The following is a 15,149-nucleotide window of genomic DNA, read 5'->3' as shown; positions in this document are numbered from 1 at the left end:
TTAACAGATTCACATTTTAAAAGGTGTTGAAAAACTGAAAAGAATTTATAGAACAGTTGCCAGAAGAAGGATACAAAACCAGTTCCTTTAGTTTAGGAAACAGATCATTAAATTATGGTAGTTACATGCCTTTCCTGCCTTTGCAAGGAAAAAAATATTGAGAACAGAAGAGGCTTTTTTTATTTGAGTTTTTTTATTTTTTCATTTGGAGTTTTTTTTGTATACCTACCAGAGATCCTGTATACCTCACAGGATCCAAGCATTACAAGATGATGTTAGAAGAATTAAACAAGGTCTTGTAAATAAGCTTAGAAGTGCTTTAACAATACAAGTTGAGTTTATAACCTTTATTAAAAACACACTTAGAACAAAGTCCAGTGATCTTAAATTTAATTCTTCTAATACAGAAAAGGCTGAAGTATATGAACTGTTCTCTCTTAAACTTTCGGAACACGTTGAAATGTGCCCCCTCCGGAGACAGAATACTGCACTATGCATATTCATATGTTGTGAAAAAACAACCCCTGCATTTCATATTACTCAGACACAAGCCTTTAGTTCTTGCAGAATTAACAAAAGATAGTTATCACATAGCAGTTTACCATATCACATAAAACCTTCAATAAATTACTTCCAAAGAATAAATTGTCTATATTAAAATGCTACATCATATTTTTGCTCACAAAAGCAGTGGTTTGACCTTACCTTTGACTGGATTGTCCTCAGATTGACTATATGCATGTCACAAGGCATGGACAACATGAGTGGAGAAAACGTATTTATCATCTCTGGGACACCTGACTCTGCATTTGTTGTCATTGGAATTACAGGATGATTTAAGAAAAGAGAGGTCATGTGGCTAAGAAGTGATGGAAAACTGACTGATGCCTTCTCTTCACTCTGCAAAATACAAAAGAATGAATCCAGTTAAGATATCTGAATTTTTAAACTCACTTACTTTATAAATTATTCCATTCATTGCCTAGAAAATTTTAATTTTTAGACTGCCCATTTAATTACGTTTGGAAACTTTTGATTGTCAATTAGTTTTCTTCTATTACTAGGTATACTTTCCTGTACACCATTAGTACATCTTCCAAAATTATGATTAGATGACATCTCATTTTACACCATTCTTTACCTTTCTGTGTTAAGACTCTGATGTACAAACAAGGTAGTTTAGAGAAAGAAACTAGCAACTACTTTAGCAAGTTGCTCCTATTTATTCAGTATCTATTTGAATATGGAGAAAAAAAAGCTAGTTTTTTGTAGGCTTCCTTTTCTATATTAATTTTCCGACTTGTATTTCTTACTTTCTTTAACTTGTATCCTAAATCCTTCATTCTATTCTAAATCTTTCTTCTTCAAACTATTCGCTGGAAGAAATAACAACTGGCATCTTTGTCTTGGTCCACACTGAAAAAGATTTCTTTTCAAATTTTTATGTCAATGTCATGCCAGCAGCAAGTGAAGGGACTCTCTCCCAACATTTCACAAATTTTGTACTTTCCCAAGTTTTGTATTTGCAGTGCTTTTACACAGCTGCAGAAGCTGCTTTACAAATCTGAAATTGCTTAATCCTACATATTCACAACAACTAACTAAACTCCATAGAAGCCAAGGAAAGAAAACAAAGGAACTTAAAAAAGGCAATTTCTGTTTTGGAATGTCAGTGAAGAAAAGAGTAGAAATGGATGAAAACTTCTTTTGCTTTTATTTTTCTTTTTTCCTTGTGTACTTAGTCAGATAAAATCCCTGCTTGTTTAGAGTTAAACAGGTGACATTTAATGAAAACTTTGCAGAAAGGTTACTGAAAACATAGTATCTTAAGCATTGTTATATTAAACATACATTTTATGACAGGCTAAAAAAATAGAAATAAAAAACAAATGGGTGATACTTTAAGCAAAGGGGAGGATTATTTTCCATCTTATAACAGGCAACCATAATGGTAATTTCTGTTTTGGGGTGTGTATGCATGTATGCATATTTATTTATACCTCTGGAGCAGCACTAAGTACAGCTGACAGTGAAAACATACCAGAGCTGAATCAATGCAAGATGGTAATTTCTGTTTTAGTCTTGGTGCTTTTCTTAGTAATGTCTAAGACTGTGCCTCTTTGGTAGCTACTAAGCACTGAGGTTAGTACTTTTAAATACCTATTATGACACACAAATTACTTTACAGAACTGATAACAGTTGATCGTTGCAGAGGATTGCTTCTCTATGTGTCTCACTACATTTATTTACATTGAATTCCATCTGCTATTTTACATCATCTTTAATCAGTCATGAGTTTTCTATTCCTCAGTTAGCCTTGATTTTTTTTTTTCATTATCTTAAAAAGTTCAGCATCACTGGTCAACTTCATTGTCATGATTTTCTTATTTTCCAATTACAGTATGAGCAAGCTTGCTCTACATACAACTAAATCTGAAAGCCTGCAGTTCAAATGACTGCATGCATGCTCTACCCACAGGGAAAATCTTCTTTCAAAGCAGAATTCACTTTTTGGCCCCAAGAGGAACACTGTTCACTCTGTTGCCATAGATGTGCTAAAGTCAGTCAAAATATTTTATTGTCATTTCTCTTTATTATTATTATTCCATCTTTTTTCCCCCTGTAAAATGAGTTGATTGCTTATATCTGAGAACTTGAAAACAGGTCTCCTAAAATATCTCACAAATCACACATGAATCAGAAAAATACTTTACCCATTCTATTTAAAACAAAATATGCAGGAAAAGTCCTTGCAAATGGTTCCTAGTTCTAGGCATGTTACCTGAGAATACGCAGAAGAGACAACTGCCATCCAGGAACAACAGTTATTCAAGATAAGCTTTTCATTTTAAACAATGGGTATCCATACTCATTTGAGATCAGTAAATTTGCCTAAACAGAATTCACGTTCAGCCATTTCCTCCTCTGCTTTCAACCTCTGCCTAACATACACTGCTAACATGTTCAAGGAAGAAATGCCTGTCCCATACCCTACACAGTTGCCTTCAAATCCAGATTTCTCAGATTTAAGGGATTCCAAGGAGATGGAAAGAGAAAGAAGGGTGAGCCTTCACAGAAATAATATTTCATTTTGTCTTGTCTTTCTTTAAAATGTTTTATTTATGTGCAAATCCTCACAGTAAGACATCCCAGATATTTGGAGAAGGGCCACAATTTGTTATGTGAAGAGTGATTGAAAAATCATTCTATTGAGCGCAACTTTATGCCTGAAAGAAGGTGCTTGCTGAAAACAAATTGAACTCATTTAGATGTCCTCATAATTTCAGTAGCAGATGTTCCTCAGAAAACGCCACCAAGGTAATTTCAGATGAAGAGAAGTGACATCTTTCTGAAAGCTTCTGCTATACGTACAGAAAACCACTGTGTATGGAAACACAAGCATGCCATCCATGAGTCAAAACTTTGCCCAAATCCCAGAGACCCAAGTGTAAATAAAAATGGGAGGCAAGTTTGCATATTGTCTGACACAAAAGTAAAAGACTGCCCATGGTAAAAGTATCAGATGAATCCTCAGCCTTGTCAAGGAAAGGATAGCACAGGGAAGGTCAATCTTCTAGGCCTGAATCCTTAGCCTTCTCTAAGACTAACAGAAGCAATGAGAATAAAAAAGATGGATTTAATATAAAGATATAGTAGGTTGTATTGCAGTTGAGAATCCAGGAAAGCTGGAAGGAATGTCACAGGAAACTTTGAAAAAGAATGTGGTTGAGAGAGAATATGGGCAGTGGGACAAAATTGTCAGATAACCCATAGCAGAACCAGAAAACTCGCTCCTCAGTTCCTAGATTCTTGAAATAACTGAGGATTGCTGAGAAACACAGCCTTGAAAGACTCTAGCAAATGCTAGAACCAGAGATTATTCAATTTGGCTGATTTTTGTTCCCAATACGTCTCCCCATAATAAAACATAATGGGCATTATCCCTCATGCATTATCCCCTTTGAAACTAAGACTTAGGTGGAGATTTTATCTTGAGTCCTGTATTGCTACATGTGGAACAGCAGTCCATTTTGGATGATTGCACTAACAGAAGTGCAGTCATTCACTGAATCTATGTAATAGCAATGGGAATGGAGAGTACGGAAGGTGTCAAAAGCTGCCAGAAGACCAAGGGAAAACTGTTTTTGCAAACACTGTGAAGACAATGCTATCACAGAAGATTGAGAAGGGACACTTCGAATCACACTCCCCCCTAGGTACATCACAGTCATGAAAGGATTGGAGTACATCTTTCCCCTCTCAATCTACTGATCCAAAATTTAAATAGGACTCTTGGGAAAGAGACATGAGAAGGGTTTGCGCATGCAAACAATATATTTCGAAGAATAATTACTCTATACACACCTTCACCATGTGGATGGCTTTCAGCAGTATCCTGCTGATGCTAAGTAGAAGATATAGTCCCACAGTCTCCATCTAATTAAAGTACTACTCTCTCAAAAGTGACATTATTTCCTCAACTTAAATGACAGCATTTATCACTCAAAGCGTGAACGGAGCTCCTCTGGCACCCTTACAAACATTAAGTACTGGTAACAATCTGACGAATGCCAGATCATGATGCGTCAGCTTAATGAGCTCTAATCGAAGTAAATACTGCCTTTTTAACCACCCTACAGTACATTCATATACACTTATCCAATTGGAAATAGTCCATGTTGAAATACAATCACTTGAGTGACTCTGCAATACATGTAAACAAATAATTTAGGATTTTTCCTTGTCATCAAAAGTAAGGTGAATAATTTTAAACTTTTTGTTTTGAGGAAAAATAAACCATACTGCAGTATAAAACTATCTTACAATTTGCAACAAGTTCTAAGAATAGCCTCATCTATAAAAAGTGCCTTTATATCAGAAATGAGTTATTTTACTGATAATCACAGAAATAATAGAAAGGATTGGGTTGGAAAGGATGTTCAAGTTCTGACCCCTCTGCCTTTGGCAGGGATGCCACCTACTAGATCAGGTTACTCAGGGCCCTGTCCAAACTTGCCTTGAACATTTCCAGGTTTGGGGCATCCCTGCCCTGGACAAAGCATTTCAGTGCCTCCTTATCCTCTGAGTAAAGAGTTTCTTCCTAAATCTCCCTTCTTTTAATTTAAAACCATTCCCCCTTTTCCTATCATCATCTGCCTCTGTAAAAAAAGTCACTCTCCCTCCAAGAAAAGACTCAGAGTGTTTTCTGGAAAGAGTCTAAATTGAGGAACTAATGCCTTTAATTAGGGGACAAAACCACTAATCGTTCTTGAAAAATCACTTATTAATTGAATATAAGAAATAAATGGAAAATAATGTAGAGAAGAAAGTAAAGATGACGCAGTTGATAACTGGACATGAATTGAGCTAATAGAAAACCAATGAACTTTTCAACACAGACAAGTAGTCTAAAATTTCCCATATAAAAGGAGAGAAACTGAGGCAGACAGTATATCAAATACATATCTTGAATATTTGCTCCTCCTCTAGACTTTTCTCTGCTATAAGAAAAGTCACAAAACAAATTTAATTATAACAGTAAATCCCCACTGGCACCTGAACTACCTGATCAAACATGCTGAAATGCAGATGCTGACTTTGGGTGTAAGTTCATTCAAATAAAATCTGGAAATAGAGAGAATTCTGGGCCTGCAAGATCAAGGGATGCAGACTAAAACAGTTTGATATCTAACCACTTAGATTATTCCTGGAAAGAAAAAGTCTCTCATTCTCTCTCATTCTGTGTGAGGAAACAATTTATACCAACTTTCCCTCTCACCAACACACAGCACTCTTCAAAGAAGAATGTTCCTGGACTGGAAAATCTAATCTGTGGAGTGAAAGACTTTTCAGAGCATCTTTAGTCCCAAAACATATGGAGACAATATTTTTAAATATCTCTTAATCATAAACTAGCAACTGAAAACAACCAAGAAGGTGAGTCAAAGAATCCCAAAGACAAGTATGGAAAGAAAAATTTGTTTCTTTCTATACAATTCAAAGATTGTATGAATCAGGATGTTTGATGAAATGCTGCTTCTGCATGAGAAACTGATCCTGTAAGACTGTGCTAGGCTGCTTATAGGTGAGAAACAAACAGCTAACAACATTACTGATGATGTGAACTTCAATTTTACAGCATGACAAAAGTAAGTGACAAGTAAGGGCAGATACCTGAGCTTTGAAATTGCATACACTTTACCCCAAATGCAAACATCTTGAATCCTTAGCTACAGTGCTCACCACTTGAGGAAGAAGGAGTCTTTAAACAGGAACAGAGTGAGAAAATTGCACAACATTCTATACACACATTGCCCTAAAACTCCCAATTTAGAAGAGAAATTCAGATTTTATTTTGGACTGACACTAGTCAAGTTAATGCAATTGACATGAAGCAGCGGTAAATGGTTTCAAGGTAGCTACAGGTTTTACATGCAAGACTGCCTGGCTGTTATCTCACCAAGTGAAAATCAGATGCAGTTGCTTTAAATTCATTCAAAGTTGCACACTGTAATACAAAAAGAATAATCAAAGTCTGACAAGTTCTCAAAGTGCTCCTGATATGGATGAATCATTCCCTTTCTTCTGAGGTCAATATCTGGAGCTAGATTTTTGTGTAAAAACTCCTTGTGAGTTTGAGAAGGAAAGGAGAAAGATGTTGGACAAAGGGCCTTAGGCCCATGACACAACAAACAGCAATTAGCCACTGATGAAAATTGGATTAATTCTTCTGAGCTGAGTAATTCCTTTTCAGTCCCAGAGTGTGATGTTCATGTATGCATCTGTCAAAGAAAGCACTGACCATCACTTCAGGTAGCTTTGAAAATGGCTAGTGGTTCCAGAGGGAATTTTGTATGGAAATCAAATGAGGTGATAACAAGATCTTCTCTGAGCAGTGGGATTCAGAACATTTAAAATGTCAAAGCTCTGCAAGATTCTTCAACAGAGCAATCTTAAGGTAATCTCTAAAAAAAAAAAAAAAAGCATGTCCTCTGCAAAAAATTAGACTTTTAGGAAAGGCTGGATAAGTTGCAACTAGACATAACAGCCACAAATGTGAGTACTGAACAGGCAGCTATCCTGAAATCTTAAAAAGACTATAAACAAGAGTACTGATGCCTGATTATCTTCTGCTACACCAGAGTATCAGGTTTTCCTGAAATACTGGGGGCAAAAACCCAGATGAATATAAGGTTAGAATTGTTAATCTGTACATTTTTGTCAACAGTGACATATCCATCAGTTACGGTACATTTTTGCACATCAAAGCATTTTTAATTTTTTTTTTGGCCATATGTTTCATGTCCTTTATTGAGAATGATGATCTGGAATGCTGAGGGTCTTTTGATAGCTATTGAAGTGACCAGCAAAGGAGGACTCATCTAAGCAGAGTAAATCTGATATTATCTCTTTACTTGAAGGAATGTAAAATTTTCTATCAATTCACTTGGAGGGTGTTACACTGGAAATGCATGTCTGCCACACTAGGTGAAAGGAGTTTTTAAAGAAAAAGTGGAAATTCCGAGGTACCATAAAATATCCACAAGACTGCATGTTCATTTCGTGACTAAAATCACAACAGATTTTCTGTACTGCCTGTGCATTCTCAGCTGGCACTAAGACTGCAGATGAGGAAACCTGGGCCTCCTACAGATAACCAAATCCAGGGAAATTTGGATCCACAGGAGGAACTCTTCCCAGTCTGCCAGAGCCAAATATGGTAGTCTCCAACACCAGGGGACTCCTCTCGTTCCAGGCTGATAGATGGGATCCTGCTGTGGTTCTGTGCCTCCAACATCAATCAGGAGAAAGGCAGAGCATTATTCCCATTAAGGCATATATGTAAAAACATGGCCAGACATACACATCAGCACAGAGCAACACCTTTGCCAGAACCCACATAAGCAGAGCACTTGGGTAACACAAGCAGAACAGACAATCCAAATCTGATTGTGCCTTCCAGCTGATCAGGTCTGGAGTTCACTGGTTAAAGACCCTCACTTTCTTGATTTGTAAGTTAACTCAACAACCACTGATCCCTCAAAAACCAGGACTTTAAGCCTATTTGAGATGCAGCTCTGGACCTTAGGCCTCCAGATTCATCAGCTCAGACTTCACACTCTTCCAGGTGCCAGCCCCTTACCCGTCAGCTTGCATTTTGCTAGCTGTTTACATGCACACATGTAAATTATAGGTCTGACCAGCAACTGGAAGCCAGTCTAATGGCCTCTCTCCCTCCAACAACTGTCACACAGACCTCTTAGTCTAGCTGTTTCCTAGTCTACCTGATGTTGGCTAATGGTTCACACAGATTCAGAAAAGGTTGGGTACTTGCAAAGAAAGTAGATTTAATAATACAGAATGAGCTGTGGTGATCAAGCACTGGTCCTAATCAGACCCTTTTTTTCCTTTTTTAACCCCTTATTTTTCACACTCATTACTCCTCAATCCTTCTCTTTCCTCTCCTGTGTCACGGCCACTGAACATTCCATAACAAACCTCTTGTTTGAAAAAAAAAAAAAAGTCCCAAAATTCTCTTAGACTAGGGTTATTTCTGCTGATCCATCTTGTTCGGTTTCACACCAGGAACAGTCTCATTTTCTCCCTTTCATGGTCTCAGGAGCAGTTAGTGCTCCACTGCTCCACCTATCACTGTTCCTTTGGTGACTGTCAGTTCCTTGCTTTTAATACAGTTAGTCTTTTATCAGATGCCATAACAGAAATCGTGTTCTATAAAGAGATCATTTGAAGAACAGGTGCTTGCTGGTCTATGGAAAAGTGCAGATGGTGAAGAAAGTATCTAGTCACTATGACCATAAGCACATCACCATAATTCCTGAGTTCAGTTAATATGCAGCCATCAATATAGTTAGATGAAAGCAAAAATACAGCATAACATGCTTTCTTTGATAATAAAAGTAATAAAAATAATAATAATAATAGTAATTTGTACTTCAGTTAGAGACTCTCCAGTTTTATTTGTTCTCCTCTAATTCTTTTTACAGTGCTTATATTGTTAATAATGGCACAGGAGAAGGGACTTAATGCCTAAATAAATAACCCATGCTAGCTCTGTGAAAGGGGCATGGTGCTAGATCAGAAATTTTCCGGAGTTTTGATGAGGAAGTAGTCAACACGCTTGCAACAAACATGGGTAGAGCCCTCCCCAAATCTTCGTTCGTGAAGCCTAGCCATGAGTTAAGCAAACTGATGATAAAGATAAAAACTACACAATATCTACTAACTTTTGCCCTGCAGAGGGCATTGAAAGTCTGTTCCTCATGTAAAGTTCTTGCTGCTGATGGAAACTGCTTGTTCCTTGTGCAATGAGTTTGTTCCTGGGGAGTTATTTCATTAGAGAATTTAAGAAGAAGAAGAAGAGGGAGTTGCAGACTTTCTCTCTCCTTTAGGGAGGATCAGAATCCTACCACCAGAGTTTGCAGCAGGCATGAGTAGGCCCTCCTCGAAGTGGTGACATAGAAAAGTTTTTCAGACCTCAAACTGCACCAGCTTAGATAAACTCACAAAAGACTACAAAGAAGTCTACCCTCTGGCTTTGGTGAATTATATGAGCTAAAAGTAGAGGGGAAAAGCTTGAACACTATGCATACTACTGAGGTTAAATTCTTTCTAACCAGAACTAGCAGACAGATACACACAAATGAAGACAGATAAAACCAAACCAAGGAAAGTGATTCACTGTTGAGACGTACATAATTTATGAAAAAAAACCAAAAAAGAGACATAGCTGAAAGCCCAGAAATAAGGAGAAGGCAGTCCTATGTACTACCTACTTGAGCCGTGAGCCAGCTACAAATGGTTGATGCCTTTTTACAGGATGAGAATGTTTAGCCCCTACACCTTTGCACAGTAACACATGAATGGAGCTTGCAGACAAAACAGCCTTTATTTAAAATCTTTCTGCAACACATCTTTGTCACTGTTTCATTAAAAAAAAAAGATTGTTGAAGGGAATTATGCTATAAAGTGCCCTGACATAAAAAAAGGACAGTGTTTGCCTGAAAGCAGATAGTATTTGTAGATAAATAAGAGATGGAAACATTATTCTTGACTAGCAGACACAAAGTTCCTGCATAAGAAATACAGTACAACCTATATAGTAGTAGCAGTAATAATAATTTAGTGTTTTAAGCAAAGCTGTAAAGAAGTAGCGTATACCTGAATATGTCTCCAAATGAAGCAAGAAACTAGTGTTCCCTCTTTACTAAATATATGTGGTAAGGCTCTAAAGAAGATGCATTGGGTTCTGTGTGACACCAAGAGGGAATGCCTTTTTTTTAAAATTTCATTCTATATTTTATTTCATTCACCATAAACCCCTAAAACCTTAACATTCAGGATTTTCTATACATTTGATGAGTTCACTGTGGTAATTACAACTAAAAATGATATTGGAATATCTGAGCTTGTCACACATGGGCTTGAAAAAGCTTTTAAATTGTAATAATTAGGCCAATGTCAAGTTTCTGCTTTTTTGAAACATTAAGTAATTATGTTTGTTAAGGTGCAGTTACATATAGCATAGCAATGCACAGTATGTAGTATATAGCTACCATGTGAGGCATGCACATGCATTATAAATATGCCCACCAAGGAAGTGGCAAATGCAACAGAATAATCAGGCAGAAGTTGCTGTATCACCAACCACACATTCTCAGAGAAAGTGGATACTGACAAATATTTAATAAGAAAAAGAGAGTAGTTGTATTTAGTGGAAGAAAGGGAGTTTGACTATCTTCCCACATATTTGTGATTTTATTTACTGCCTGTATCACTGTTTCGTTAAACAACCTCCCCCAAACCACAGCAAATATTTGACCCACTGAATTTTGGCTATGAATCCAGTTAAATCAGTTGAGCAACTGAAGGCAAGGTATGAAATACGAACCTGAAGAAGAAACTATATGCCTGGTGTGGCATCTTTTCTCCAGCTATGTCGCTGATGAAATAAATGTATATTTATACTCCCTATAAATCCTATTTCTTTCATATTCTTATATTAATACAACATGCTGGGGTTCAGAAAGTAAAAAGGTATTTATGTTTATTTTTCCAAAACTTACAATAAATATAGAACAGTCTATATTTTCAAAAATAAGCATTTACTATTTTGACAGGCAAGTATTGATAACAGTACTCAGTTTCATTCTCAGCTAAATATTAATCCCTCCAATTTAAAATTGGAATGCACTCAGTTCTTACTTAACAATCTGAAGAAAAAGAAGGTTTAATATTAGAAGAGAATTCGAAGAGATATTCAGAGCCAAAAAATGCTTGTAAGGACAAAATGAACATATAAGCAGAATTGGTTACAACTACTAGGATTAAAAGACCTATATAGAAATAGTATCAAAACACAGCAAAAATCTCTGAGCCCTGAGGGACACAATTATCAATAAATTATGTGAGTATAATGTAAAGTGAAATGAGATTTGTCCAGCTCTTACTACATACACAGCTTACTTAATGAACAATACTGTCATTCTGAACAAACCTTTAGTAGTATCCAGCTTAGGGAAAAAAGTAACAACATCCAAACAAACAGAGAATGAAATCCAAACACCTCCCCCCAAACCCTCCCACACAAAAATGAACCCAAAAAGACAATTGTCTTCAACCTGAAGACAATATCAGACAATATCAGAATGAGTATTTATGACTGATTCGATGGGCTAGAATTCAAGAGCCAAAACTCAGGTAGCATTAGGATTAAGAGCCTATTAGAATACAGACAGAGTATGCTAGCAATTATTATGAATTATTAAGAATTCTCCTCTATCTACCTGCCAGACAGGTGCGTCTTACACTTGAGGACATTCACGTGGTTTGAGTCTGCCATTAAAATTTACTGTTCAGGGCGGGGAAGTATTTCAGAGATATAAATGAAAAGAAACTTTTGGTTGATACTGTCATAAACAAAAACAATCACAGTAATTTCACCAGTGATGCACATTTATTTTAATTTATTTTAAAGAGCTGCATATCTTACACTTCATATACTCTCCTTTTATGGGGAAGTATCTCAAAGAGTAGAAAACGTCCTGTTCTTCAGAACTGTTTTTGAGAAAAGATAAAATAAAATATTTTGGAATATACATTAGGAAAAGCTTGTACTGGCAAAGATGTCAAGTGATGAAAAGTTTCCCCTCCAATGGCTTTCATGATTCCTCCAGTCAATAGTAAAATAGGGTTTGACAACAAAATCAGGGTCAGTATATGAGTCACACTGTAGCCGAATGCATATATAAACTGCATATAATTTCATCATCACTTTTTCTGACATGGCTATTTTTAAGTTATTATAACAACTACCTTCTGAGTAACAATGCACTAAAAAAACATGTTTGTACATTTAACAATAAAAAAAGGAGGCTACTACCCTTCCTTTAACATATCTGAAACAGTAACATGAATCAGAAAATGTTACGGATGTTCAGATAAATTTCAAAAAACAAAATTCTAGAACACTCGATATAGGAAATGGGAATTTCAGATATAACACCAGAAAGAAAGTGTTTCCTTGAAACATCTTTCTTGGTTCCTGGGGGTTGTGCACACTGTACCAGCTGGGACAATAGCACCTCTTTGGCTGTGACTCCTCCCTCATAGCTCTGATTCCACTTCTCTTCAAGTCTCCGCAAGAGTGTACAAGAACCAACTGTCCTTAAAGTCAACAGTTCTTTAAAACCACACACAGCATAAAGAGTTATGGGGAAGGGTAGATGCAGAAGCACAGGTATCCAAAACATCCCAGAAATTTTTTATTGTAGCAGGTAATTACAAGCCCTTTCTCCTTTCAAAGATTCTCAGTAATTTGCACAGAATCTTTCAAAACTGTAGGAAAGAAAGGATTTTAACAAAAAAAGGGGAATATGTTGTTACTCTACTGAGATGATGCCTGCCTGGTACCCCAAACAAACAGGCAAATATATGCAAAGATAAATGTAAATGTTTCACTAACTCAAAAATACCAGAGTTGTTTAGGTTGCCTTTATTCTAAATTGAGGTAACCTAAAAATATTTTCTGATACAGTGTTTTGGTTTGAAGTAGCAGTGCTTTTCTGAAATTAAACTTACGGTCAACCCCACTTCACCAGGCACTGTTGCAGTTTGCAGAGGAGTGTATAAGGAACAGCTCTCTATTAGAAGGAAGTAACCAAGAAGCTTCCTTGGAGGTATGGCACCAAACATGCTCTAACCCATCACATCTCCTTTATGGCCTGAATGGATGACTAATCTTTTATGTCTGTTCTGACACAAAAATAGACCTGCTTTGAGCAGGGACTGAACTGGAAGACTTCCAGAGGTACCTTTTAGTGAGTTATTTTATGGTTCTACGGAAAACACTAAAACTGTGGTGTCAATGCACGCCCCATGGCACTAACTAATTTGATCTACTTCTGTTTTTTCAAATTATTTGATAATGTAAACATAGATTTCCATGTCCAGTAATTCTTACTTACCAGCTTCACATTCTAATTTAATACAACACAAATTACCCCAGGTACTAAAGAATTTTTTGGTGGCAGTACAGTTCTCTCTGTAGGTTTCTTCTTGTAAGGACAGATTAACCTGTGCACTGCTCATTGTTGTCAAAGTTAGACTGCTGCTGAACTCAAGTTAGCATGGATAGTTGTACACCCCACTGGTAAATGCAGTTAATATGCAGCCTATGTTATACATGATGAGGAACTAGAAAATCAAAATGACGTGTACAACTGTCAATCATTAAGTGGTGAAAATTAGCTTTAAGCTTGATATTATCATCCTCTCACAGTGGTTAATGACATCCATTATAAACCAGAATTAATTCCAATTTATCTGCATATTCATTAGCAGCTCAGTATACAACCTCTCATCTTTAGCTATGCAACGATTTTAAAATACACTCAGTGCTGTCATCACAATTCCACTGCCTCAGCATGAAGATGTACTTCTTGTTTCGTCCTTATCAAAAATTATAGGAAAAAAACCAAAGTGAGAAAATACAAAGAACTGAAAAAAACCTGAAGTTATTCAAAAGACTAAGACACAAAAAGACAAAGTGAGATGATCTGTGCAAGTATAAAAAACCCCTTAAAACAAAATGGTCTCAATTTTCCTAGAATCGTAATGAACTGATAAGGTTCCTATATGTCTGGCATCTAAATATTTCCACTTAATTATTATTTTCTAAGAATATTAAATTCATAAGAGGTTTTCTCTTTCTACCCATTCAACTGAATTAATTTGTCAACCTTTGTTCAGACTCAGTTAACACTGTTAAGAAGCAGAACTCATGCTCGTTAGCAATTTTTTAAAGGCATGATAAATAAAAAGGAATTAAAAAAAAAAAGCGAAATTTCCACAACCAAAATTCATACATTGAAGTGTGAGTGAGAAAGTAGATGCTGCAGGATTTGCGTGAGGAATAGAGAAAGATGAAGTCTTTACGAAGAGCATATGCAAGCCAGAGGACAAAACTTGGACTTGGAAGATATGTTTCCTTAGTTCTACAGCTCAGGGAATAATTTCTTTACTGAGTTCATTGCTGCTGCAACAGAAATAAATATTTATATGTTAATTAGCAAAAAACAAAAAAATCCAGACAGTGAATCCTACCACATCTGTCCCGTGTCTTCTTTCCAACAGAAGTCGGAAGACATTAGCTGTAATCTTGTTATCTTGAACACCTTGTCCAAGGCCACGGTTATCATCCTGCATAAGTCGGCGATCCATGATCACTTCCAGCTGACCTAAAAGAGCAATACAAGGATTATACTAGTAACAAGAATATGTAAAGGTTCTATTAAACATATGAAAACTTCTCTGAAACACCACTTATTAAAAAAATCATAATATTTCTTAAGTATGGAAGAGGAAGAACTGATCAGTATTGTCAGGACTGATTATCAGAACAGTTAATACCATTAGACCTCCCAAATATATTTTTTCCTTTCTTTGCTTTTGTTTCACAGTTGAAGGCAGAAGGTAAAATAGATATTCAACAGGAGTATATAAACACACACAATGCCTTCTTGTAAGGTTAATTTCACTTGTGGGAATAGGAAAGAACTTTGCACTAGATAAGCACTGAGTATGAAGTTCGGTATATATATGAACTGCAGCACTGCCATACAGAATAGCT

The 15,149-nt window shown here is 36.3% G+C and overlaps 1 protein-coding gene across 1 annotated transcript in view; it reads right to left on the bottom strand.

Moving 5' to 3' along the window:
• Positions 1 to 15,149, bottom strand: part of MAN2A1 (mannosidase alpha class 2A member 1) — a 109,495-nt gene that overhangs the window by 6,792 nt on the left and 87,554 nt on the right. Inside the window, exons 19-20 of the mRNA XM_051782576.1 lie at positions 14,624 to 14,757; positions 706 to 900 (exon numbers count right to left, since the gene is read on the bottom strand). Of these exons, the coding sequence (XP_051638536.1) occupies positions 706 to 900; positions 14,624 to 14,757 (329 nt within the window). The remainder of the gene's footprint in view (positions 1 to 705; positions 901 to 14,623; positions 14,758 to 15,149) is intronic.

Source organism: Manacus candei, unplaced genomic scaffold, assembly GCF_025592945.1.
Source record: "Manacus candei isolate 608988 ecotype Guabito, Panama unplaced genomic scaffold, ASM2559294v1 h1tg000016l, whole genome shotgun sequence".
NCBI classification, from domain to species: Eukaryota; Metazoa; Chordata; class Aves; order Passeriformes; family Pipridae; genus Manacus; species Manacus candei.
Note: the sequence above shows the minus strand (reverse complement) of the source record. Positions and strands in the feature narration are given on the sequence as shown.